At 39.5% G+C, this 25,397-nt stretch overlaps 1 protein-coding gene across 5 annotated transcripts; it reads left to right on the forward strand.

The window, feature by feature from the left end:
* The first annotated feature begins 2,940 nt into the window (after positions 1-2,940).
* Positions 2,941-23,946, forward strand: LOC122079737 (protein DENND6B). 5 transcript variants are annotated; one of them, XM_042646437.1, is made up of 4 exons: positions 2,941-5,278; positions 5,482-5,674; positions 16,459-16,556; positions 23,094-23,226. In XM_042646437.1, exons 1-3 carry the CDS (start codon positions 3,636-3,638, stop codon positions 16,513-16,515), a joined length of 1,893 nt encoding a protein of 630 aa, XP_042502371.1. In that variant the 5' UTR covers positions 2,941-3,635; the 3' UTR covers positions 16,516-16,556; positions 23,094-23,226. The 5 variants fall into 5 exon arrangements, 4 of the variants coding, with proteins under 4 accessions (XP_042502371.1, XP_042502372.1, XP_042502370.1 ...); XM_042646438.1 differs by having other exon boundaries at positions 23,097-23,220; XR_006140528.1 differs by lacking the exon at positions 16,459-16,556 and adding an exon at positions 23,562-23,946 and having other exon boundaries at positions 2,943-5,278; positions 23,094-23,465.
* Positions 23,947-25,397: the final 1,451 nt, after the last annotated feature.

Raw genomic sequence — 25,397 nt, forward strand, 5'->3', positions numbered from 1 at the left:
TTGTTTTAAAATGAAATTAAGAAAGTAATTAAGGAACAAGAAAATAGAAAGATATATTTTCTATATATGGATCCTAAGAGTTTGAAAGGAGAGCGTGAGAGTTCACACTCTATCTCTCTCTCTCTCTCTCTTTTTTATTATTATTGATATTGAGAGTCGAGAGAGATAAGGAAATAAAAAAGGTGAATATTTTCTTTTTAAATTTAAATATAGAATGAGATAGATTGTACCAAGATAGTAGGAGAGAGAAAGAGAGAGGAGGAAGGAGTTTAAAAGAAAAAGGAGACCTAGAGAGATCGATGAGGAAACTAATATTTAGTTATAAGATTTTTTTTTAGATTTAAAATGAAAAAAGTAATTAAGGAGCAAGAAAATAGAAAGATATACTTTCTATATATGGGGCCTAAGAATTTGAGAGGAGAGCGTGAGAGTTCACACTCCACCTCTCTTTTTATTATTATTATTATTATTGATATTGAGAGTAGAGAGAAATAAGGAAATAAATTTTTTAAAGGTATAAAATAAAATAATTTAGAAAGAGTGAGAGAAGATATTTCATGAGAGAGAGAGAGAGAGAGAGAGAGAGAGAGAGAGAGAGAGAGAGAGAGGACGAAAAGTAAAATGGTAAAGGAAGAGAGACAAATAAGGAGCTTAATTTGATACTGAGCCACTCAATTAATATTGAGACAAATAAGGAGATTAATTTTTTTTTATTATAAAGAAAATAAAGAAATTATTTTAAAAAATAAAGCGTACCGAATAAAAGGAAATTTAAACAAATGATAATGAGAAAGTTAAAGTATTTAAATAAACAAGAAATGCAAAATAGTCAAAAAAAAAAGATTAACCATGAAGTATGAGTACATACTTTTATATAATAGTATGATAGTATGATATAAAAGAAAGGTGATGAGGCCAGCTAACTACCTATACAAAATGGCTCATTAAAGAAACCTACTTTGAACCCACAAATTTTGTGTATGTCATCGCTAGCGCTGCCCTACTAAGGACAACAATAATTTACTTATGGTATTGAAGGGTGTTGAGTTCAAAGGAATTTATTATTTTGATAAATATGTTTTGGATATGAAAACCATTGTTGATGTATGTTTGGGTATTCTAACATGTGTGTTGATGACCCAATGTAGTGAGAACAATCCTATGAAACTAAAGCATGCATGTTGAATTGATGAAGATCAGTTGTTGTAAATGGTCAATTGTGAAGAGTTGTAATCGTCCTTATCAATGAAATACAAGAAGAGCTTTAAAGACATGTCAACTTCATGAAGATGGAGTCTTTCATGGAGATCAAGATTATTTGAACTTAAATGTATTATGTAAGGATTTCTACAAACAATATACTTCTTAGCTTGCTTTTGCCCATTTCTCCATTGACAATCTTGTGCTCTGCAAGGAATGCAACTTGGACATCCACTATACCTGCTCTAGGGGTGTCAACCGATCGGGCCGGTTCGGTTTCGGTCGGGCTTAATCGGGTTTGAAGACTTTCAAAGGCTACACCGTGTCCGCCCATTTAACTAATCGGGCTTAGTTATTGAGGGCATGGTACACTTTATATTCGATCGGTTGGCCTCAGGCTATAATCGGGCTACCTTAATCGGGCTTTAGTTGGGCCTTAACCGGGCTACGAACATGTTTAATGTTAAACGGGCTTCAACCGGTTTTAAACGGCCCCTCTTTAAAATGTGCTCTTATATTCCCGCCCACTCATGCAAGCCCAAAAAAATAACAATAAATCAATAAATGATACCAAATATAACAATTATTTAAAATGTGAACATGTCTTTATCTTTTAGTTTTTATTCTTTAATTTGGGGGGGTAAAATAGGTATTCTACAATCATTAAAGGGTCGGGCCAAGTCGGTGCACAATAGGCCGGTGTCGGTCGGGAGTTATTCGGTCGGTCTCGGTCGGGCGTCCAACGGTCCAAGTAGCAAAATCGAGACCGACCATTTATAAATGGGCCGGGCTCAAGCCCGACACGTTTAATAAACGGTCCGGGCCGGGCCGGGCCAGTCTATAAACGGTCGATCCCGATCGATTTAGTTGGGTCGGGCCACGAATTGATACCCCTAACCTGCTCTGTCTTCACTTCCCATATGTGTAGTTTGATGGAGAGATTCATTTGCTACTTATTTCCGCTTGTACTTGTTGCCATCTAGGGTTTGTATTTCAATGACAATAAGAAACCACTCATACCTCTGTACCCCACGATGCAACCACTTATTGACCTATTAAGGTGTTACCATGTTGGTCTTCTCTAAATTTGATTGTGTTTTTAGTTCCCTTGGCTTACAAAGTAAAATTGGGATTTCCTCGAGGTAAGGTCCTATTGCGACAGGCATATAAAGGGGATTACAATAGTGGTGGCGTAGGGGAGAGGGAGAGGGAGAGGGAGAGGGAGAGGTGGGAAGTGGGGGTTGGGATTGCGATGGGATTGGCAATGGGATTAGTTGGGACGGGCACTAGGATTGGGGTGTGGTGAGATTATAACAGGGGTGGGGTTGCAAGTAGGGAAGGAAGTGTGGTTACAAGGAGGAGAGAAGGTGTTGCAGGTCGTGGGGTGGCGGAGAGAGCGGAGAGTGGTACAAGGATGTGGGGGTGGATGAATTATTAAAAGGGCAATTTTGAAAAAATTATTCAGTTTATTGTAGGACTTATAGCTCACAAGAATCCCAAACGTCCCTATTAAGACTTGAGATGTACTTTTATCAAACATTAGGTACCTCGAGTGTAATTTACCTTAAATGAGAGATTTGAATGGACCACATCACTTAAAAAGGGAGAAAGGTTTTTGTGTGAGAGTATGGCCCTTTTGTTTTAGACACATGGGGATGAAATGACCGATCCATTACCTATGAAATGAAAAAATGACACCTCTTACTTCTCTCAAGTCTCCATTGTTACTAACCCATGGAAAGAATCGCACTACCCCCACAAAAAACCTTTCTCCATAAAAAAATTCAAAAACAGAGAAGCAGATATCGAACCACCAAAAAGCCCAAATGGAGGAACTTCAAAAGGCAAACCCCATGAGATTATTTTTTTTTAATTTTTATTTTCGGACAAAGTTTTCCATCGCCGCTTGGGGAAAGAGTAGATTTTTAGTTTGTCTGGATAATTATGAAATCTATGGCTACGACCTCAAGAAGTCAGAGAATCAGAAGAAAGAACTCAACTAAAAAGAAGTTGGAAATCGAGAAGGGCAGAGAGGGAGAGAGAGGGAGGGACGAGAGAAGGGAAGTGTATACCTCGTCTGTGTCAAGAATCAGCCAGTGATCTCCATCTTCATGGAACAAATGGGCATTCTTTTATGGTCGATTTGCAGACCTTTACGATTCTGATCCAAGATTCTGTTCTAGAAGCTTTAGCGCTGATCTGTTGAACGAACTAAGGTAAGAAAGCTTACAGCCCCCGTAGATCTTCTTCAAGTTATTGTCATTGAATGAACTTAATCTTACGGACCCTCTTCGGTGTCATTGATTTTCGACCCAGTATTATTAACATTTGTGATGAAAAGAGGAAAAGAAAGATGACGTTTGGTAGAAATTGTAGCTGAAGATGATAAAATTAGGCCCTTTCATTAAATTCTTCTGAAGCTCTCAAGCAGTGAAATGAGCCGCTCTCCTTCGTTCTCTTTGAAGGCAGAGCCCAATTCTAAGCTTGACCCAAAAGCTTTGAGGCGATGGGTTGTTGCCTTTTGTATCATTAGGTTCGATCTCGAACAAGGTCAGGTCATTGAGGAGTGTTACCCGCCTGATTCTATAACCCAAGATGAGGAGCTTGAAATCGCCTTCAGTTCTTTCCCAGATTCTGTGTCCCAGCACCACAATCGATCGAGCATCCATGATTGTATCTTCTTTTTCCGATTACGAAGGCGAGAGAATTCTTACTTGGCCCATTTGTCTTCATCTGAGATAACTGAGGGTGAAGACAAAGTGGGTTCTCCCAGGTCCCCAAGATCCCCAAGGTCCCCGAGGTTATTGGACGATAGGGTAATCAGAAGGTCAAGCAGTAGCCGCAGGTCCAATCCTCCTGGGCATTTGTATGGTTTTGTGTTCAATAGGCAGAGGCAGGATGAGAGGTTAAAGCGAGGTGGAGAGCAAAAGTCTGTGGTTATCTTATCGTACAGTCCATACTCCTGCATTTTCAGGCGTTTGTTACAAATTTTGGGTCCTTTGTATTTTGACATTGGTAGGACAGCTGTGGAGCACATAGCCCATTATATCTCAATGTGGCCTGCCCCAGTGCCTGGGAAGTTAATGGAGCTCCCAATTGGGAATGTTGCGCTGAAAGCGAACCTGCCACCAGCTCATAGCTTACCATTGGAGTGTGGAGTCTTTTTGTCTGATGAGTCTGCCTCCTCGATGGCGCCTTTTCTTCCTACGAATCAGTCGGTTCCACAAGGGCTGTTCCATGATGCAGATATTTTTGGCACATTCCGTGGGCTCCTTTTGCAGCTTTGGGTGCTGTGGGAGCTCTTGATTATTGGTGAGCCTCTTCTTATAATAGCACCAACGCCGCCTCAATGTTGTGAAGCTGTTGCGAGTCTTGTAAGTTTGGTGGCACCACTCCTGTGCAGTGTTGACTTTAGGCCTTACTTCACCATCCATGGCCCGGATTTTGCCCGTCTCAACTCACTCAGTGAAGGGGAGCCTTTCCCTCCGATGGTTTTGGGTGTGACAAACCTCTTCTTTTTGAAGGCTCTTCGAAATATCCCTCATATTGTCTCAGTGGGTAGTCCTCCTTCTAACTCAAGCAGGGTTCCCCTTTCTAGTAAATCCCCTGCGGGAAAAGTTTCTGGTAGACCAGAAGGATTTCGTCAACAGCTTTCTTTAAAGAACTTTTCTCCTTCAAACTTGTTAAATGCCGTGAAGTTGAGGAGAGATGGTCCTCTTTGTCTGATGACAGAACACAAAGAAGCCCTTTGGAGCACCTATGTTGCAACAACTAAGCCAGATACTGCTATCTTGAATAGGCTTATTGATGCAGGGATGTCCCCAAGGGTTGAGGAATCTATGTCAGTTGTTAACAATGAGATATTACGCCGGCATTTCTTGGAGCTTACAACAAACTTCCTTGCTCCTTTTGGTCCATACTTGAGAGCTACTACTCCTTCAGAAGGAACTTCTCCCTTTGTAGATCCTCCTCCACTCCCTCCATTTAATGCTGAAGAATTCCTTGCAAACTTATCAGCAAGGGGACCTGGGAAGTTCTTATCAAAGAGGATGAGGGCTAACTGGCTGGATCTATACAGGTAATGCATACTAAATGCTATTGTATTTCATAGTACCTCCACTGGTTGTTGATCGATATTGTGTTTCCCCCAGCATTGTGTTTCATGTTGATTCTGGCTTCGGAATTTCATATGTTACCATCTACAATCAATATCACATGTTCGTGATTGGTTCCAGGAATGAATTCGTACCACTGATTTTTTCTTTCATTTTCACTACTCAGGCGCTTTCTAAAGGGGCAGAACTATATGCCATGGTTCCAAAGAAGGCGTGCTGTTGCTGAACAAGAACAACACAGATTGTGGAGGAAGGCTAGAATAAAGACTGACATTCAGCAATTTATACCAAAAATGTCTGAGCTGGAGATTATTGATTCTTTCAATTCCATTGAGAAACACTTACGTGGAGAGATACAGGTACCCTCTTCTTCCTGTATTTAGATATTTTGGTCATTTTACCCTGTTGTGCAGCATGCTGTGATTGTTACTATAGAGTTACTTCTGTTGTTCCTAATAGTTGAATCTTCTGCACCAACAGGGGAAAAAAGCATGAATCTACTCCTTAATGTGTGTATTAGTTGATTAGTAAAGCAGATCATGTACAAAGTTTTCTGGTTGTGCTTCATTGTTATATGCTAAGGTGGTGATATAATTATTACCATATAGATTATATAGTATAGTGCTGAATTTTCTGTGCATAACCACAATTTTTGTTAATTTATCATGTGAAGGAATAAAGTATCAGTATCGGTCGCCGTATCGGTCAGCCAAAATTAAGATACGTATCGGAGGGTATCGTATCGTATTGGAGATACGCTAAGATACGCTAAAGATACACACGTAAATGGATAGGAAACATTTTTTTAAACACTTTTGCATAAAGAATTTGTTAAAAAAAGCTATTGATAACATGTATTATGTATAAACACTAAATTGAGGGTATCGCACTAAGAATTCAAGGTTTGTAGTTGTCCCATAAATGTAAAATCCTTGTTCCCAATCTTGATTTCCATTTTAGTTAGAGAAAAATATGGCTGGCAGCAACTTTGGAACAAAAACCCCTAAAAAAATTGTGTTTTTCTGAAAAATTACCCATCTTGGCCATTATATGACCGTAGCGCATTGTATCGGTACATATCGATACGTACCGATCGATACATACTGATACTCACCGATAGGTACCGATCGATACATACCGAAACGTACATTTCACCTCGATTTTATATTTTCCATAGAGTTGTATCGGTGCATATCGTATCGTATCGATGTGTATCGGTGGTGTATTGATGCATATCGGTATGTATCGTAGGATATATATCGATACAAAAGGATTTTAAAAATTTCATGTATCGTATCGGTGTGTATTGTATCGGTCGGCTAAATTTAAGATACGTATCGGAGGGTATCGTATCGGTATCGGAGATACTTTAAACCATTCGTGTCACAGTTTTTGAATATGCAGGTGATGTGATCCCTGGCAGTAACCATGATTATGGGCCCACAAGAACAAACAAAATTACTCGATTAGGGGGTTAATGGCAAAATTATTATTATTGGGAACAATTTAAGGTCTTTTTGGAGGAGGAAACAAATGTGGGACAGCATGGTATTTGGTTCAAAAAGGGAAGGGCAATATTGGGAATTCAAATGGCTGATGATAAGGTTGGAACAACTTAATAAAGGAAGGGTATCATAGTAATGTCACCGCTAAGGGCTTATTTGTAAATTTGATGAACAGTAACTTCTTCAACCTTATGATACCAAGCAACCAGAGGTAGAGCAGGAGCGACTTCGAAGGAGAGAACTCTCTCATTTGGGCATCAATCAATTTGGAATTCTGAGGTAGGATTCTAACTCATGGGTCTCTCAAAAGCAAACAACAATATGCCAGAAAATTAGGTGAAACAACAATATAATTTCTGCAACTCAAATCTAGAGGAAAGTAAGGAATCAATGATGGATTTTGGTACACATCAATTCTCGAGCCCCGCTATTGTCCGCTACATTCAAATGGGTCTGAGGTTGAATCATATTATTATTATTATTTTTTTTGAATCTGTTCATTCAAAGGGTGAAAAAGAAAAAAAAAGAAATATTATGTCTAAAAATAAATAAAGCAGCAATCTTTTTTTCACTAAATTTTTGGTTTCACATCCCTATCCCGCAATAACAAATTGGGTTTGTATGGGCATTTTGGACACAGCTATTGAAATAGCTTCTCTGGCTTTTGTAACTCTTTATTTTAGCAAGCTTTCGGGTTGGGATTTAGTAGATAGAGTTTCCGTAAGGAGAGGAAGGAAAGGAACTTACTCCCAAAACGTAAGACGGAAAAAGAAGGATCAAAGGAGATCTATCCAACTATGTGGGGTTGTCGGTGTTGATCAAAAACAGAGTTCAGAAATAATAGCAATGGAAAGAGGTAGAAAAAGAGGAATAAGAAAGAAAGAGAAAGAAGGGTTGGGGAAAATAGAAGAGAGATGGAAAGAGATAAACACTTGACCTGTGAGGAATCAGAGGAAAGGCAAAGGAAATTCAGGGAAGGAGAGAGAGAAGAGGAAACCAAGAGCACCGATCGTCTCTGGTAGTTGGCCACACAGAACACACTTAAAAGAAAAAAACTCAATATTTCATTCTTTTCTAATAATCTCTTCGTAGGGTTACAACATCAACATCTCAGCCGCCATTGAACATGGCCCTCAAACGACTTTCTTGTAGCTTATAATGTATTGGAGATACTCCCAAACCAATACTCCCAAACCAACTCTAATATAATCGTTCCTTTATCCTTCCTAGTATTACCGCTCATCAATCTCAATATCCTCATCTCCTCTACATTGAGTTTATCTACATGATACTTCTTCATTTTGGATGTATAAATAGATTCATTACTAAGAGGAAAGAATATACAAGGGGGAAAAATTGGGGGGGGGGGGAACCAAAAGGAACAAACTCAAACAGTAAGGCTGCCGAGAAGACTAAGCACGAAAGCAGCAACAAAAACAGCTAGCAAAAAGGGACAAAAAGACTAAATGGGTGGGTGGGTGGGTGGGTGGGTGGGTGGGGGGGAGGAAAGGCGTATCAAGGCCCCAGGATACAACAATGAGCCTGTTCCTTGGGGTATCAGTGACAGGGTAGTGGCAGAGAGAGGCAATCTTGGTGGAAACATCAAAGTAGATGGCATTCCAAATCTTTTCGAAGGAACGAGAATTGGAAATCCATCTACGAAGATTCATTTCCATCCAGATATAGTTGATGGTGGCACAGAATGCGAGCTTTCCAATACTTATGCAAACAGATGAATTGGCATACATCATATCAACCTAGATCCATTTTCTACTCAGAGGGAACACACTTCTTCTTGAAGGCTTGCAGTGACTAAAAACTTTCCTCCAAACTGAGGATGAGAAGGGGTAAGAGAAGAAAATGTGGTCCACATCTTCGGTTCCATTCCAACAAAGGCAGCAAGAGGGAGGAACCTGGATGTGGCAAGAGATCAGAAATGACTGGGTGGTGAGGCAATTGGACATAACTCACCAAACAGTGAAGCTATGATGGGGATGTGATCTTTAAACTAGACGAGCTTATGCCAAGGAATGAGGGGGCGTTTGGATCGAGTAAATTTCCAATTCGAGGTAGAGGTGAAGGTTCCAGAGGGGGAGGGGGTCCAAGAAATTAAATCCTACCTACCACGATGGCCCGGGGAGAAGGGAGGGAGAGAGGACCATATGTCTGCAAGAGGGTGGGGAGGAAGGGGGCCCAGATGCCATTTCTGATGATAGTGTCGACCATGGCAGAATGAGTGAGACTGGAGGAGTAAATGGATATAGAGCTGACGATAAAGGAGAGGATGCCAAGAGGATGCCAAGGGTCAAGCCAGAGAGAGGTTGAGGAGTCATTCCCTATGGAGTAGCAGATTGCCTCAAAGGCTTTTGGTCTGTTGCTGAGAATATTGTGCCAGACCCAAAAAGCATAGAGGAAGAGTGATGGAATAGCCTTAGGGAGAAGAGGGAAAATCGCACAAAAGGGGGAAGGGGATCACACACCACGCACAAATTCACTAATCTAAAAATTAAATTCACTCGAAAAAATTAAACATTGAGTTATGTAAGTATATGAAGGGAAAATAAAAGACTACTCCTACTTAAACTCTAATACTGAAATAAACTCCTACTTAGACTCCAAACATAAACCTACTTCTCTGCCTCCTACGTATCCTACTTAAAGACAAATGAAACACATAATGTAAAACTAACTATTACCAGCCCTTGTTGGACCAAAAACCTGGGCTGGACCGGTTCTTCTTGCCCCTTGGCTTCCACAGTCGGTCCTGCTGGTCCAACCAGGTAAGTGCAACTATATCTACATCAACTCTCCCCTTCTGAAAAGAACTCGACTCCGTCGAGTTTGGATGAGGTCCAAGAATGCCGTCAGAGTCGATGCGCTTGATGAAAAAAGTACCAATTGTCTTCTTGAGCCTGAGAGGGGGAAGATCCTTTGTTGGAAGGAACTTAATCTCGAGGCCACCATGCTGAAAAGTGTATGTATTCTCATATCCACAGTGCTTGGCTTTCTTGTCGAACAACCATGGGCGACCCAGTAGAATGTGACAAATTTTTAGAGGGAGAACATCACATTGAACCTGATCAATCAGTTCACCAATGGAATACGTGAGCAAACACCTTTCATGAATTTTCAGATTATTGTTGTTCACCCATCTAACCTTGTAGGAATTTGGATGAGGCTTAGTTTTCAGGGAACAGCATCTTCAGCATCAACATTGATACAACTGCCGAGGTCAATCATCATATTACACAAACTGTCATTGCATCGCACCCTGGTTTGAAAGATACTGTTACAGCTTCAATCGTCCTCCTCAGGAATCTTCTGTGTAGTCAAAAGAGGACGGATCACATAGAACGGTAGAGGCTCACCATCACTATCATCATCATTAATCTCATTAGGATCATGATCACATTCAGCCTCTAGATTTATTGTTCCTATTTTTGGTTGCTCTTTTGGTGCATAGGGTATAAAATTGTCCTTGTCGATGTAGGCTAACAACTGGTTAGGACATTGATTAGCTCTATGCCCGTACCCCTTGTATGAGAAATATTGAATAACCTCTTTTGAAAATGCTAAGTTCCTGTCATAATCACGCTGAGGTGAGGAGTATGGCTGATTAGGTCGTGAAGACGACGTGTCTGAATCACGACGAGGTGGAGAATACGGTCGGATAGGTCGTGAAGATGCCATAGATGAAGCACTAGCCTGTGGTTTACTGATTGACTTTTCCTGTTGAGATGATTGTGGCTGAATAGAATTAGAACTCCTAGGGAAAGCATCTGTAAATGACCGCTGATTGTATGGACGTTTCAGACTCTCCTCAACCTGATATGCTACCTGGACAACGTCTTTAATTGTAGGTAGTCGGCTAGAGGCAAGGGTGGCACTAAGTTGAGGGTGCAAACCATTACGGAATTGTGCCATCAATAGTTCTTCATCCCACTCAAAATCTGAACGAGCAGCCAAATAATAGTACCTAGCAACATATTCTTCCACGGTCAAATTCTCTTGTTTCAACTGTGCAAACCTGAGATGCTTGCGTTGCTTGTAATCAGAAGGCAAGAATCTCCAGTTCATGGCTTCATGCATTTCAGCCCAAGTAGTGATTAAACCAACGCCTCGGGTTCGGTTTTGTTGCTGTTGCTGTTGCTGTTGCTCTTGCTTGATCCACCAGATTCTGGCCGTGCCTTTCAGTTTAGCCTCTACAAATAGGATCTTTCGGGCCTCAGTCAACTAGTACCATCTGAAGAATGTCTCTAGGCTATGAATCCAGTCAATGTACAGTTCTGGATTATTGTCTCCATAAAAATCAAGGGCATCCAATCTTGCTGCTCTTTTTGCTCCATCATCATATCTATCAGTTCCATATGGTGGTGAAGGTGGTGGCGGTGGTGTATGATGTGGTGGTGGATCCTGTGGAACGGTGTTGGAAGAATCCCTAGATTGAATGTGACTCTTTCCTTTATCTGTTGCTTCCAAACGAGCAATAGAAGCTTGCATGGATTCCATCATTGCCGTAATAGCTTCAAATTTTGCATCAGTTTCTTCCTTATAGGAGTTCAGTTGTTGAACAACTTCACTATTGGCTATCATGATGATGATTAACAAAATTACACTCAAAGAGTAATGGCAATATAGTAATTAGATAGAAACTTAAAGAGGAATGGAAAAATGGTAATTTTCCTTTTTTTTTTTTTGCAGGGATGGCAGAACTGTAAATAGTGAGGGTGCACTTTAAGTCACAAAGGAAGACACGTGTGGAGAAAGGGTCCAATTGGAAATAAAGAAGAATATGGGATAAAAAGGGATAAAGGATAATGGGAGGGGTTTGGAGGAAATAAACAGAATTAAAGGGGTAATTTTGAAAAAGAGGAAAAAGGAAATAAAAAGGATGGGGTTGGGGTTTTGGATTACTGACAACAGGAGATATCTCTCCTTGGGGACATTGGAGATTGAGAGCAATTAGCGGCAGGATTTGAGGCGAGCAATCGGCGACAGAAAACCAGGTATGCCTCTTCGTCTCTCTCTGTCCCTTCGTCTTCTCTCTCTGCTTCTACTTCTTCTTCTTTCTTCTTTTTCTCTGGATCTTCTTCTTTTTTCTGATTTCTGTTTCTCTTTTGTTGTTCTTCTTCTTCTGTCTTCTACCTCTCTGATTTCTGTCGTCTCTTTTTTTTTTCTTCTATTTTCTGTTCCTTCTTCTATTCTGCTCCTTCCGTCTTCTCTTCTTCTTTTTTTTTTCTTTCTTTTTTCTTCTTCTTCCCCTGATTCTGCTTCTCTCCTCTTCTTCTGATTCTGGTTGCTCTCGTTGCTACCCCTCTTCGTCTGACTTCTTTTTTTTTTTTTTTTTGCTCGCCTTCTCTACCTATGCTCGGTCTCTTCTCACTCAGCACTGCTTTTTTTTTTAGGCGACTACTGGTACTACCTTTTTTTGTCTCGTGCAGAGATTCTCGATGAGTAACAAGGCGGGGTAGGTTTTTGCCTGCTATCTCTGTCGAGTCTCCAGTTCATCGTTGCACTGGGTCCGCTCCTTTTTTTTTTTTTGTTGATTTCTCAGTCCCTGTAAGAATAGAGAACATAGAATAGAGAACGGGAATGGAGAAGAGAGATGGAGGGGTGTTCTCAGTAGGGTCGAAACAGGGAATGAGGGAGAGAATAAGGGGTTGCAGGGAGTGGGAATGGGGGAGAATGGGGAGTTACAGGGAGTAGTGTGGGAGTCGCAGGGATGGGTTGTGGGATGAAGTTGTGCTTCAGTAGAGCAAGGGAAGGGATCCTTCGGCTCTGATACCAAATTGATAGAGTAGCCTTAGGGAGAAGAGGGAAAATCGCACAAAAGGGGGAAGGGGATCACACACCACGCACAAATTCACTAATCTAAAAATTAAACATTAAGTTATGTAAGTATATAAAAGGAAAATAAAACACTACTCCTACTTAAACTCTAATACTGAAATAAACTCCTACTTAGACTCCAAACATAAACCTACTTCTCTACCTCTTATGTATCCTACTTAAAGACAAATAAAAGACATAATGTAAAACTAACTACTACCAGCCCTTGTTGGACCAAAAACCTGGGCTGGACCTGTTCTTCTTGGCCCTTGCTTCCACAGTCGGTCCTGCTGGTCCAACCAGGTAAGTGCAACTGTATCTACATCAAAGAGGAGGCAGTCCAGAGGGTGTCCGATTTCAGGAGGAAGGAGTAGACCCAGGAAGCCCAAATGCTTTTTTTATTTTGAAGCAATCCTCCATATGAGTTTTAGGATGCCAGCAGTGTTAACATTCTTTAATTCTCATATGACCCAGACCCCCTTTCGATTTGGGGATACACACAGTTCCCCATTTGGTAGGATGGAGGAATTTGGAGAATTCGCTTCCTTTCCGGAGGAAGGAGCAAAGAAGGAACTCAATTGCCTTAATTGGGGCACTGGGGAGAGAAAATACTAGACTAGTAGAGGTACATTGATTGGAGAGCAAATCTGACAAGCTCAAGGCGACTCGCATAGGATAGGAGTTTCCTTTCCTCTTTTTAATGAGGTCCAACATTGGAGTGTAGTGGTAGACCGACAACCTAGCAGTGATGAGAGGCAATCCGAGATACTTTACAGGGAGTTGGCCTAAAGAGAAGCCAGTGATCTCAAGGAGACGGGCTTTGGAAGAGTCAGAGATTCGGAAGAGGAAGAGATGGGATTTTAGGAGAATGATTTGAAGCCCCGAGAGCTCTTCAAAGAGGTGGAGGGAGGACATGATATTGGATATGGAACCAGGGTCTGCTTTCGAGTATATCATGCGATCATGATGCTTCTTAATTGCCCAAAATCCACACCATACATCCTAGACGATTGTATGACTGTCTTATAAAAATTTCCTTTAAGTTTTCAGAGGAATACATTGTTTACACAACACTTCAGACACACCTCTCCACTTCATCCATCCTATTTTAATTCTTCGTGAAACATCATTCTCTATGTCACATTCATTATTTATGATTGAACTCAAATACCCAAAATAATCACTTTGCAGACCCTCCCTCTCATCAATTTTCACCAGCTCATTATCTGTCCTTGTGTAACTAAAGTTACATACCATATACTCCTTTGTTCTACTTATCTTAAAACTTTTTGATTCTAGGGTCGATCTCCATAACTCAAACTTGTCATTAATCCTTGTTTTTGACTCATTTACCGAAACAATATCATCACCAAAAATCATACACCAAGGAACCTCATGTAGAATGTCTCTAATTAATTCATCTATGATAAGCGCAAACAAATAGGGGGCTTAAAGTTGATCCTTGATGTAATCCAATTGTAATTGAGAATTCACTACCTAGACCCCCTACAGTTCTTACACTAGTCACCATGCTTATATAAAGTTAACACTCCAACTTACATTCCAAAACAAAGATAGAACTTAACTAGAAAAATAACACAAACTAGAAAGGAAACTAACTCAAAAAAATGATAATAATAATAATAAATCCCTTATGTAGCTAACTCCTACTAAAATAAAATATAACAGTATCAACCAAAACTAATGCCTAACTATCCTACTAGACCCAAATCAGATTTGGACCTGTTTCTCATCTGGGTTTCCAAAAGAGTTTGGGCTGGTCCATGGAAGCACAACTGCATCAATGGGGCATTCTGGAAGTTAGGATCCGCTATTTGGTTGGATACTTAGGAGCCGAACAGAAAATTCCTTCACTTAAGCATCTGATTAGTTTCATTTCAGAAGAAAGTTCTAGGCAGAAGTCTTGAGATTTGAAGGATGATCTTATGTATCACATTGTCTATCATTTACCTTGAAAGCCTCCAGATGAGTAGCAGTAGCATCAAGTTGTGACTTCTTAGCTCTTGTTTCGCTTTCATAGGCTGGGTTTGGTTGCTGAGGCTTGAAAGGTCTAGAAAGTGGAAGATAGTGGATGTAGGGAACTGAAGTGAAGTGAGCTGGGAGTGAAGCAAATGAGACATTCTTTCCAATCAATGTTTGTTTGTGTTAAGGACATGTAAGTGGATGAAAAAAATCAATAGGGTCACCAATACTTCAGAATTTACTCTAGGAGAGTAGTAATCTGACCAGAATGATCAGATTTTGAAACAAGCCTTTTGGGGAAAAATACGAGTGGTGGAAAGGTGCAAATTTCGAGGTTAATTCTCAAACAACCAAATGCTCGGAAAATTATGGTAGTGAGAAATCTCTTTTATACTTTAAATTTCCTACATTCTCTTGAGTCTTGAGTCTTGAGTCTTGACAACCAAAAATAACTTTAGTGATCTGACGATTCTAAATTTACAGTTCAGGTTCTTTTTTTACCTCTGAATTTTAATTTCGTTTTGATGTTCCCATGAATTTTGATTAGAAAATACTTTTGGATAAGTTAATCAGAGTCCCCCTAGCTGTCCATTTTATTGCTTTAACAGTTACTGCTGCTAATTATCTGGAAGATTCTTTTAGGAGTAGTGATGTGATAAATTACTAGAAACATGTTCACATATAATTTAATTGTCGTGGTGGAAGCTTATGACTGCCATTGAGGTCATGGTTGATAAAGCAAATGGAGTTTTTCAGCCAAGAAGGCATTCGTTTTATCCTTCATGAGATCATATTATATCTTTTTATGTGGTCCCTTGCTGAAATCTTAGGAAGTGCTGTCCATTATTTAGTTGTCTTTGAAGGCTTTTAATAGTACCATTCTTTCTTACATCTAATAAAGTGTCTAAGAAACTATATTTAGAAGGAAAATGTTTAGGTACTAAATGCTACATAACAAACAAGCCATTCCTGTATATGCAGCAGTATTGTTGACCCCTTCCCAACACTAGAAACTCATGTTATAAGTATCTAACATATGTAGAGGGTTGTGAAACTCTCGACTTGCTAGTCTGCTAGCTGAGTTCCCAGACCTATTCATCCATCAATTTGAGACGTTCATTGAATATGCAAGTACACATATCTCTGCAATGATGGGAGATGATTCCTTTTATCTATTTATTTAGTTTTTTTTTTCTGCAAGGATTAAGTATTAGTATTGGTCGCTGTATCGGCCAGCCAAAATTAAGATACGTATCGAAGGGTATCGTATAGTATTGGAGATACGCTAAAATACGCTAAAGATACACATATAAATGGATAGGAAACTCTTTTTTATACACTTTTGCATTAAAAAAAAAAATAGTTAAAAAAAACTATATATAACATGTATTATGTATAAACACTAAATTTAGAGTATCGCACTAAGAATCCAAGGTTTGTAGTTGTCCCATAAATGTAAAATCCTTGTTCCCAACCTTGATTTCTACTTTAGTTAGAGAGAAAAATGACTGGCAGCAACTTTGGAACAAAAACCCCTCAAAAAATCGTATTATCTTGAAAAATGACCCGTCTTGGCCATTATATGATTGTAGGGCACCGTATTGTTTTTTTTTTTTAGTTAGTATTGAGCCATCGTATTTGTATTTTTTGTCACTTTTCTTTGGGTCTATTTTGGAAGTCAAAACTTGGTTCACTTAGTATTATTTTAGTACTGTTTGAGAACTTATTGAGTGGACTTTGCAATGAGAACTGTTACAACCGCTTATCCCAGAACCTTGATTTATTAGGATGGGCACACATCAATGTATATCAACACTTCCCTACAGGTGCAGGTGCAGGTGCAGGTGCATGTGGCACCAAGGCTACTGGGTGCAGGGACATAAGAATTTCTCTTCATTGTTCCTTTGCTAGAGCTCTATTATAGGTAAGCTATGTCAAGTCTTTAAAGTAGATTGGTAATGCCTGCAGATATGGAGCAGATGATGTGTGCATGTTTCAAGTCTCCCTTTCAATAAGGATGCCAATTTAGGACTAGAACCAAAAACCATTTCGGGACTGACCTGCTTAGAACTGATTAGTTTTTTGGTCTGGGCCGATTCTGGTCCGGTTCTCCCAATGGTTTTAGCACTGATACACCGGTTAAAAACTGTTGGAACCGGAAGCAGAACCAGAACCAGAACCAAAACCACCAGACCCAGTATGTATTGTTCAGAAATCTTGGATTTGGAATCTATTTCTGTTGAAGCTTCAGATAGAATAGTGACAGTTGTGATCGAGTGTAGGTTTGCTGGGGAAATTCAACAGGTTAATAAGTGTTGTTGATACATTGAGTTGACATGTGATAGCCGCCAGATGGATATTTGAACTGATCCACCGTAGCCTACATGTCACCCTCTTTCCTTATTTCCCAACAGCTGCTTCCATAAGTGAAATGAATTTCTGTCTCAATCTACCTACCTACAAAGGTATCTGATGTAAAGGAGCCTCGGAGTAGTTCTTAGAGCGTTTGGACTGGCATGTGACTACACGGTCTGGCCGAAGATACTAACTGATGTTCTCGAATTTCAGAATTTTTCAGCAATACTGCTAGAACCCTATCTTTTGACTCGGCTAGTATCATGGGAGCTGTAACCCTAGTTTGGCTGCAAAAATTAGGGTTTTTTTTTTTTCTAGATTCCTGTTGTGTTTATGTTTTACCCTAGTTATTTATTTTTACGTTTTTACCCTTCCTTAGAAGTGACCTAACTATAATATAAGGTCTCTTTGGGGCTTCTCTAAGGGGACTTCGATTTTGAATTAAAAACAACCATTGTTCTCTTTTTCTTCCTCTCTGGAATTAGGGTTTCATTTATCTTGTGGATTTGAGTGTTCGTCCGTGTTAGAATAATATCTAAACCACTGTGCTTTCAACTGCATCAGTATTCGTGGTGAGCTCTAATATCAAAGGATCCCAAAACTGCCAATGCATAATTCTTTCTTCTCTTATTGCTGTAAACATCTAGTATTCCTCTAAATTATATACGAGCACAATAATTTCGGGAAACGTGTCCCTAACTTAAGAAATATTACGCTAATGCCAGAGCCTTTAAAGATGCAATGGCATTGGATGAGTGCTTCCTATCTGAAGTTATCAAATGGCCAATATATTCATCGAATTGGCTTGATAAACCTACTGAATATCAGCACATAGTAATAATCAGTAATGAACTACAGTTGCAAAATACAAAATCCCATCTCCAACTCATAAAGTCCATGATTCAGCTGTCATCCATCCTTTTGATCTATCTTCTACATATATTCTTTATACCCACATGTATTTATCCAATTTTATAGCTATAACACCCATTTCTTCTTTACATTGATTTGGCATATTTGGTTATCTTTATGCCCATGAATGATTATTTAATTATTTGAATACTTAGGAAAAGATATTTTTTTATTTGTATATAGAATTTATTGAATTTTAGACACTATAATAGTCCCTAGAACCCATTAGTAAATGGTTATGGATCTCAAATTTGGAACCGATTAGCTTCTTGGTCAGGTTTTGGTCCTGACTCCTTAGGGCCGGATCCATTAAGGAACCAGACCGATTGCCCAAAACTAGACCAATTTACACCCCTATCTTTGAAATAAAGCCAAAGTGGTCCAAAGGTTACCTCTTTTGCGGCTTGTTGGTGTCGATGGAAGGAAAAGAAATTGAGGATTCTTGTGAAAATGAGTAGTGCAATCTGGGGTTCCAAAAACCTAGTTCAGATCACTTATGGGCCCACTCCAATGCTAAACAGTTCAACTACTAATGGCAGTGACAATTTTGTAATTAAAGAGATCAGGAAAGCACTTAAAAGTAATACTAACATAATGAGTACCATGTCAAAAACTAGTTTTGAAGAGGTAGGACAGTTCTGGAAGTTAACTTGAGGTGGGAAATAATCAAAGATAAACTAGGGAATGTAAGGGCTTACAACAACAAACTCAGCCTTATCTCAACTTAATGGGGTAGGCTACATGGATCCATGCGAAAACAAAATAGGAGAAATGAAAGTAAAATGAAAGTAACTTGAAAGTAAAAGGAAAGAGGCTCAACACTAGTAAGTGAGGAAAATCTCAGCTAAGTGGGGTCGGTTACATGAATCCTTGGCCTCCAGTCGGCTCTATCTAAGGTCATACTTGGAACAATACCTAGATAATGCATGTCATTCATCATTACTTCTCCTATGGTCGTTATAGACCTACCCTTAACTCTTTTAGCGCCTTCAATCGGAATCAGATCACTCCTCCTTACTAGAGCATCCGCAGGCCTTTGTTGGACATAGTTGTACCACTTCAAATGACTCTTGGAGCTTGTCATTGATCGGGACAACTCCCAAATCAGCTTTAATATGTTCATTCATTACTTTTTCCTTCCTAGTTTTGCCGCTCATCCAGCTTAACATCCTCATCTCTGCTACACATAACTTCCATATATGACACTTCTTAGTTGCCCAACATTTGGCCTCATACATTATAGCTGGTTGTGCAACAGTCCTATAGAATTTTCCCTTAAGCTTTAAAATGATACGTTGGTCACACAATTCTCTGGACACACCTTTCCATTTCATCCATCCCACTTTAATTCTCTGTAAAACATCATCCTCTATGGCACATTTGTTATTTATGGTTGACCCTAAATATCTAAAATTGTCACTTTGCTCTCTCTCTCTCTCTCTCTCTCTCTCTCTCCCCAATTTTCACCAAAACAATGTAAGGGCTTGATCGTAAATAAATTTAAATCAGTCTGTTAGACAAATAAGTGGTTCTTCAACCTTACGATGGGGAGAACAGGGTGGAGGAGCAGACTTCAGTTTTCTCGACAAGACTCTCATTTGAAGGTCTTCCATTCTGAAAATTTGTGAATAGGAACCAAACCCCAAGCAAGGCCTTCAAAGCAATAACTTACCAGCTGGAAGCAAGGTTTTATGTTTTGGTCGAAACTTCAATTTCAAGTTTCGACCAAGACAACTCGGTTTTGACCCTGTTCGAGACGAAACCAAGGGTCGAAATTCTTTTGTACCAGGTTTTGACATTGTTTCAACTAGTTTTGCTTGTTTCATCCAGTTTTGACCGAAGCAAAACTTGGTCCAACTGGTTGCTATAAAATCGCGGGTTTTTACCGAAACTTGTCATATTCCAATAGCTTTTGGCTGAGAAGTGGGAGTTTCGACAATTTCGACCTGCCAAAGGGTGTTTTTTTTTCGCAAGAACTTGCATTTTTCTTCTAAGTCACTTCATTTCCATATATTTTATTGCATTCTTCTACTCATTCAACCCTCCTGCAACTTTGATTTGCGTGATTGAAGCTTGAAGATAATGTTTTTTTCCCAAAATCTAATTTTTGGAAGAATTAGTAGTTTTGTTTCAATTTTTTATGTTAGATAGATTGGTATATCAATGACTTGACATAGTAGCACTTGGTTGGATAAATATGTCAAACTTTGGAAACCCCAGTCTAGATGGATCCGGCCCAACCTGGGTTTTTGGTTTAACAAGGGATGGAAGTAATTTAGTTATTTTTATTCTTTAGTTGCTTGGGTATGTAATAGGTTATTTGTTTTATTTTGAACTCTGTGTAATTTAGAGAGTTGGTTTACAAGTTAATGTCAGTCCTAGAGTCTAATTAAGCTTTATGTTATTTTCCTTTATATAGTTGCTTGTACCCATCTTGAAAGGAGAATGGAATAGACAATATTTGGTTCTGCTCTTAGTGAGTGTGTGACGGTGATTTCTTCCCCTCTTCCCTTGCAACTTCTTCACTATCTCTGGTTTCTCTTCTTCCCTACCGGGCCTGCACCATGATTTCACGGAACCAGATTATTTTTTATGTTGTTAAATTTGTTGAATTTTTCTATTTGGATTTATAAATATGATTTTCCCGCAACAGTGTTCTGGGGAAAAAAAAAGGGTTAATATGTGATGGATGGACTACAAATTAGTATGTGTTAGATATCATTGGCTGATCTATATCTTGGTGGATAGTAGGTAAATTATATGCAGTCAGTGTTTACAATAAGGCTAGTGTACAACATCATTTAGCGTACACTAGCAAACTTGGTTTCAAACCACAAGTACCATCCTTTTTGGTTTTTTGGTAAAACTAATTCATGCAATAGGTGTAAAATGGTAATTATAGGTAGTACAATAATTAAAGGGTAAAAAATCCTTTTATTGGGCCTTGAAACCTAGGTTTTGATTTTGGCCCAGAAAAATCCCAGGTTTCAGTTTTGGCCAGGGTTGAAATCTAGTCAAAACCCCAAACCTGGAATCTTGGCTGGAAGAACAAGCAACAGAGTGACTATGAAGGTCTGAAACCAGACCTACTGTAGGACGCAGGTCATTTCTGACTTTTGGTTAGGGTCTCGCAATAGAGGGAGACTTAAGAGGTAAGAATCGAGGGTTTTAATTGCCTATGCCAGAGGTTCTTCCACCCCCACCCCCCAAAGAAAAAAAAAAAATTGGAAGAAGAAGAAGGAATAGAGGAGGTCGAACCTGCTACTGATGGGATTGTTGTGCCATTAGAACAGGACACTGAAAATGACCAATGTGAGTAGCAGCAGCTAATAGGGAAGAAGGAAGAGAAAGTGCAAATTGAAACTAAGAAAAAGGTTAGGAGTGCCTGAGAGGCTGAGAAGGTAAGTTTTGAGTTACAGGGGAGGAGGGAAAGGCCACATGGCCAGCACTCGCGCAACACTGGTAACCCACACCCAATCTTCTTTTCATTCAATTAAATTCTGTGATTTCCTTCTGGTACATGTAAATATAAAGAAGAACTCCTACCCAGTGTGGAACTTACTCAACTAGAAATAATTCAAATTAAGAAACTACCAAATAAAACTCTTACATAATCTACCCAAATAAAATAAAAGATTGCTCCCATATAAACTTCCAGCCCCCTTTTGACCAAAAACCGGGTTGGGCCAGTTGTGTCTCGGCTGGGGTCTCCCTACTGGGTTGTTCTGGTCCTGCAGTCCAACCATGCTAAGGCCGGTGCATCGATGTGTCCTCTTCATCAATGGTGGACGCATGGTGTTGTATGGAATTGAGATGTCCCCAGATTTCTATGGTGTGAGGTGCAGCAAATTATTTTGGCAAAAGGATTCAATTGTGCTAGGCATGGGGAAGGATGACCATGGGTGATCATATTTTTGGAGACCCATGGCTACTTGGGTCATCTTTCGTTCTTCCTCTTGCTTCTCCCTTGTCCTTGATCAGCCAAGAGAATGAAAAGAGCGAGGTGGCTGGAATCACTTATGAGAAAATAAATGAAAACGAGGGGCCCGTCTGATAACGTTTCAAGAAACGCATTTCTGCCGTTTCTGTTTCCAGAAACAGCAGAAACAGAGCAAAAAGCGTTTGATAAAACTGTTTCGTTTCACTTATTTTCAGAAATAGAAATAGAAATTTCTACTTATTTATGGTTCAAGAAACGACCCAGGCGAAACAAGTTACAACTTGTTTCGCCGTTTCTGGAAACGACTTGTGGCCATTTTTTCACTGGTTATTATCGACTTCTAAAAACATGACTTATCAAACACCTTCAATTCCGTTTCTGTTTCTAGAAACGGAAATTTATGCTTCTGCCGTTTCTTGAAATAGAAACGGAAGAAACGTTATCAAATGGGCCCGAGGTGTTTGAAATTGCACATTCAAGATTCTTACCATCATTTTTTCTGTAATACTGGGGCTGTTGATTGGAGAAATTATGGTTAAAATGACTAGTATATCACTGCATGCACATCGCTTTTTAGTAGTATGATGCTCAGTACTTGTTTTGAATTCTTTTAGGTGTTATGTTAACCATTCTGTTGTACATTGCAACCATTGTATAGCTATAATGCAGCCAAGTGGTCCTGATGGACTGCTATCCTAGAATTTCATCTATTGTGCAAGCATGGAATTACATGAATTATTGAGAGATTGAGGAAATCTCGTGGGAGAGTATCAGACAAGCATAAATGGAGAATATGAGTAGTTTCTAATACAATAAAGCATGGAATGGCTCATTCTAGTAAGGAGCTGCTGAATATATTTCCTACATTTATATGCATTATGAGATTTTTTTTCTGAAATATTCCAGTCATAGGGATTTAGTCAGATCCTTACTGTTAATAAGGTGTAATGCAGTCCCTAAATCTATAAGCTGCTAGTGTTCTCAAGAGTCAAAATTACTTCAATGTTTCTTTTTTATTTTATTTTATTTTGTTTGGCTATATAGGTTTTGCTCAGGTAGAATTATATTGTGGAATATGTTTTTATTAATTTCTTGTAGGACTAGAAGGTATTAAGTGAGACTGAATTAAGGCATGGACTAGGAAAATATTAGTTTTATGTGATTCATTGATTGTTATAGAAATTTGTCTATACATTTGTCTCATAACTGTAGCTTAATATTATCTTTCCATTCAATTCTTTCTTCTTTTTACAGCAGTCTGGAAGGGGGACTGCAGACTCTGCAGCAGCTTGCCAGAAACTGAAGGGAGATCTGCAAACAGTATTCAATGTGCTTCCCAAGGACATGCAACAGCTTCTTCTTTTCAACCCACAAAGGGCAGCCCTTCTACAAGGTAGCCTTGAACTGACAAAGCTACCCGGGCGGCCTTCCATACAACTTGGGGCCATTTCTACAAGCTCGCCTGGGTAAACTTGGTCTTAGTCTGGTCAGTGGCATCTGGGAGCTCCAACGAAGAGACAAGTTGTCATATTGCTGAAAGGAACATGAAACTTGCTGTCATTTTTTGTCTGTCATCCTCTCCTTTGCCTGTAGCTTCTCTGATTGGGAACAAGCTAATTTTTTTAGGTTGGACCAGCATGCTCTTTCACTGCTTTTCTCTGATTTCTGCTTGGTCTCCATGGCGGCATGCCATTGCTTTTTTAATACTTTTGCATGTAACAGAAGCAAGAGATCCCGTCATTTTATGAGTGGTGAGACATACTCTCTGCATTGACACTGAATATTCATGTCAAATTGACCTGCAAATTGCTTGGTCAAGGAAGGAAAGATCAGGAAGAGCAGCATGTTTCAGAGTAAATTTAGTATTTCAAGTTCTTTGGATCTTTGGCTTCATTGTTGTGCAAGCGACATTGCCCTGTAAAACCATGAATCGGCTCTTCAGGGCACCCTTGAGGCAATCAACAACATATCCTTCTTAAAAGGCATCTCAAGTCCAATGAAATTCATTTTCCACCCAATTTGTAAGTTTCAACAATGTAGACTGACCTTAGATAAATTTTTTTTTTTGTGAAACAGAGTTAGTACCCTGCATCTTCTATACTTTTAATCTTCTGAAGGTGAATGCTGAATTCAAACCAACACTGTTATGCCAACAAATACTTTGAAAGAGAAGGAAGTTTCCCTCTACATTGGTCCCTGCTTGCCCATCTCCTATTGGGAATCAAGGAATTCTAAATGAACCCTTGAGTTTGCCCAGAATTGCCCTGATTCTGATATGCAAGAGCAAGCCTGAGCAGAACAGTGTGGGACTGGCCTTTATCATTGTGGCTTTTTTTTTTTTCTTTGGTAAAGTGGCCTGTATAATTGTGTCGTTGTAAACTTTGTGGGTGGTGTATATGAATCGTGGTGGGATGGACTAGGGAGTTTGAAGGTGACATTGTGTATACCCGATCAAAAACCATCGGTTTGGAATCTAATGTAGTGGGGAACAAAAAAGATTCTTCATGAATTATACCCTACTTTTAAAAACAAAGGAGAAAGCTTTCTTTCACCGACCATATAGGTTTTTAGTGTGCTCCTAAAATATCCTCTCGATGCCTTCTCTTGTACATCCTATGTCGTGGATATCCATTAATCCACTCACTAAAATATCTTTCTTGATAAAAAGATCCCTGCCGGGTTGCGAGGTACCAACCTCTAGACATAGAGAAGGGTGTGAATTAACAATCTACCTGTGGAATGTATCCCTATAGATGCCTGTGTTTGTTCCTTTACTGGTCTGTGGGCTGATGCAAGAGTCACATGACCAAGCAGCATTCTTCTTCCTTAAAGTCATAAGCTCTTTGCTTGCATAATAGGACCTGATTTTTGGGACATGTGACATGTGGCTAACTATCAATACTCCAATTGCTGTTGCCTAAGAACCCTTGTGATCCATTTTTTCATATTATAGTTGGAAATGTCTTCAACATGGTTCTAAAACTCGGACTGAATTGGTCAATATCGGCCTTTTGATCCTAATATTTTTTTATCCTAATACACATGTATGATTCAAAGATAAAATCATAATAAAAACTGGTTTAAGAAAAACAAGAAAAATTGGGGTAGATATGTCTGATACTGTCTGATTCAAGTTGATTTGGATCAATATCAAAATGATATTATCCTTTACCGATCTCATGACTGTTCCTGAGTATAATGTTATCGAAGAGTGATATTGATTGTGGCAATATCTTTCTACCAATCACATTCATCTTGGCTTGGGTCTGATGGATTTAGATCTTCTCCAACATAGAAGAGAGCCAAGTGCAAATCCAATGATTAACAGCCTTTTGAGATATGCACCTAGGTGTTGGGGGACCCAACTCCCTTACAATGTGATAGGGGTGGCAACGCACATTTGATGGAACACCTGGACACATGCCTTAATACATAAGCACAGTCTCTGATATCTCAAACTGTCAAATGTACACTCCCACCTCTGCCGTGCCGTAGAAGAACTCCATCCAAGTTCAGGTGCATAGACGGGGGCGCATTCCCGAGGTGCTCCGAGCCGTC

This window comes from Macadamia integrifolia, chromosome 5, assembly GCF_013358625.1.
Source record: "Macadamia integrifolia cultivar HAES 741 chromosome 5, SCU_Mint_v3, whole genome shotgun sequence".
NCBI classification, from domain to species: domain Eukaryota; kingdom Viridiplantae; phylum Streptophyta; class Magnoliopsida; order Proteales; family Proteaceae; genus Macadamia; species Macadamia integrifolia.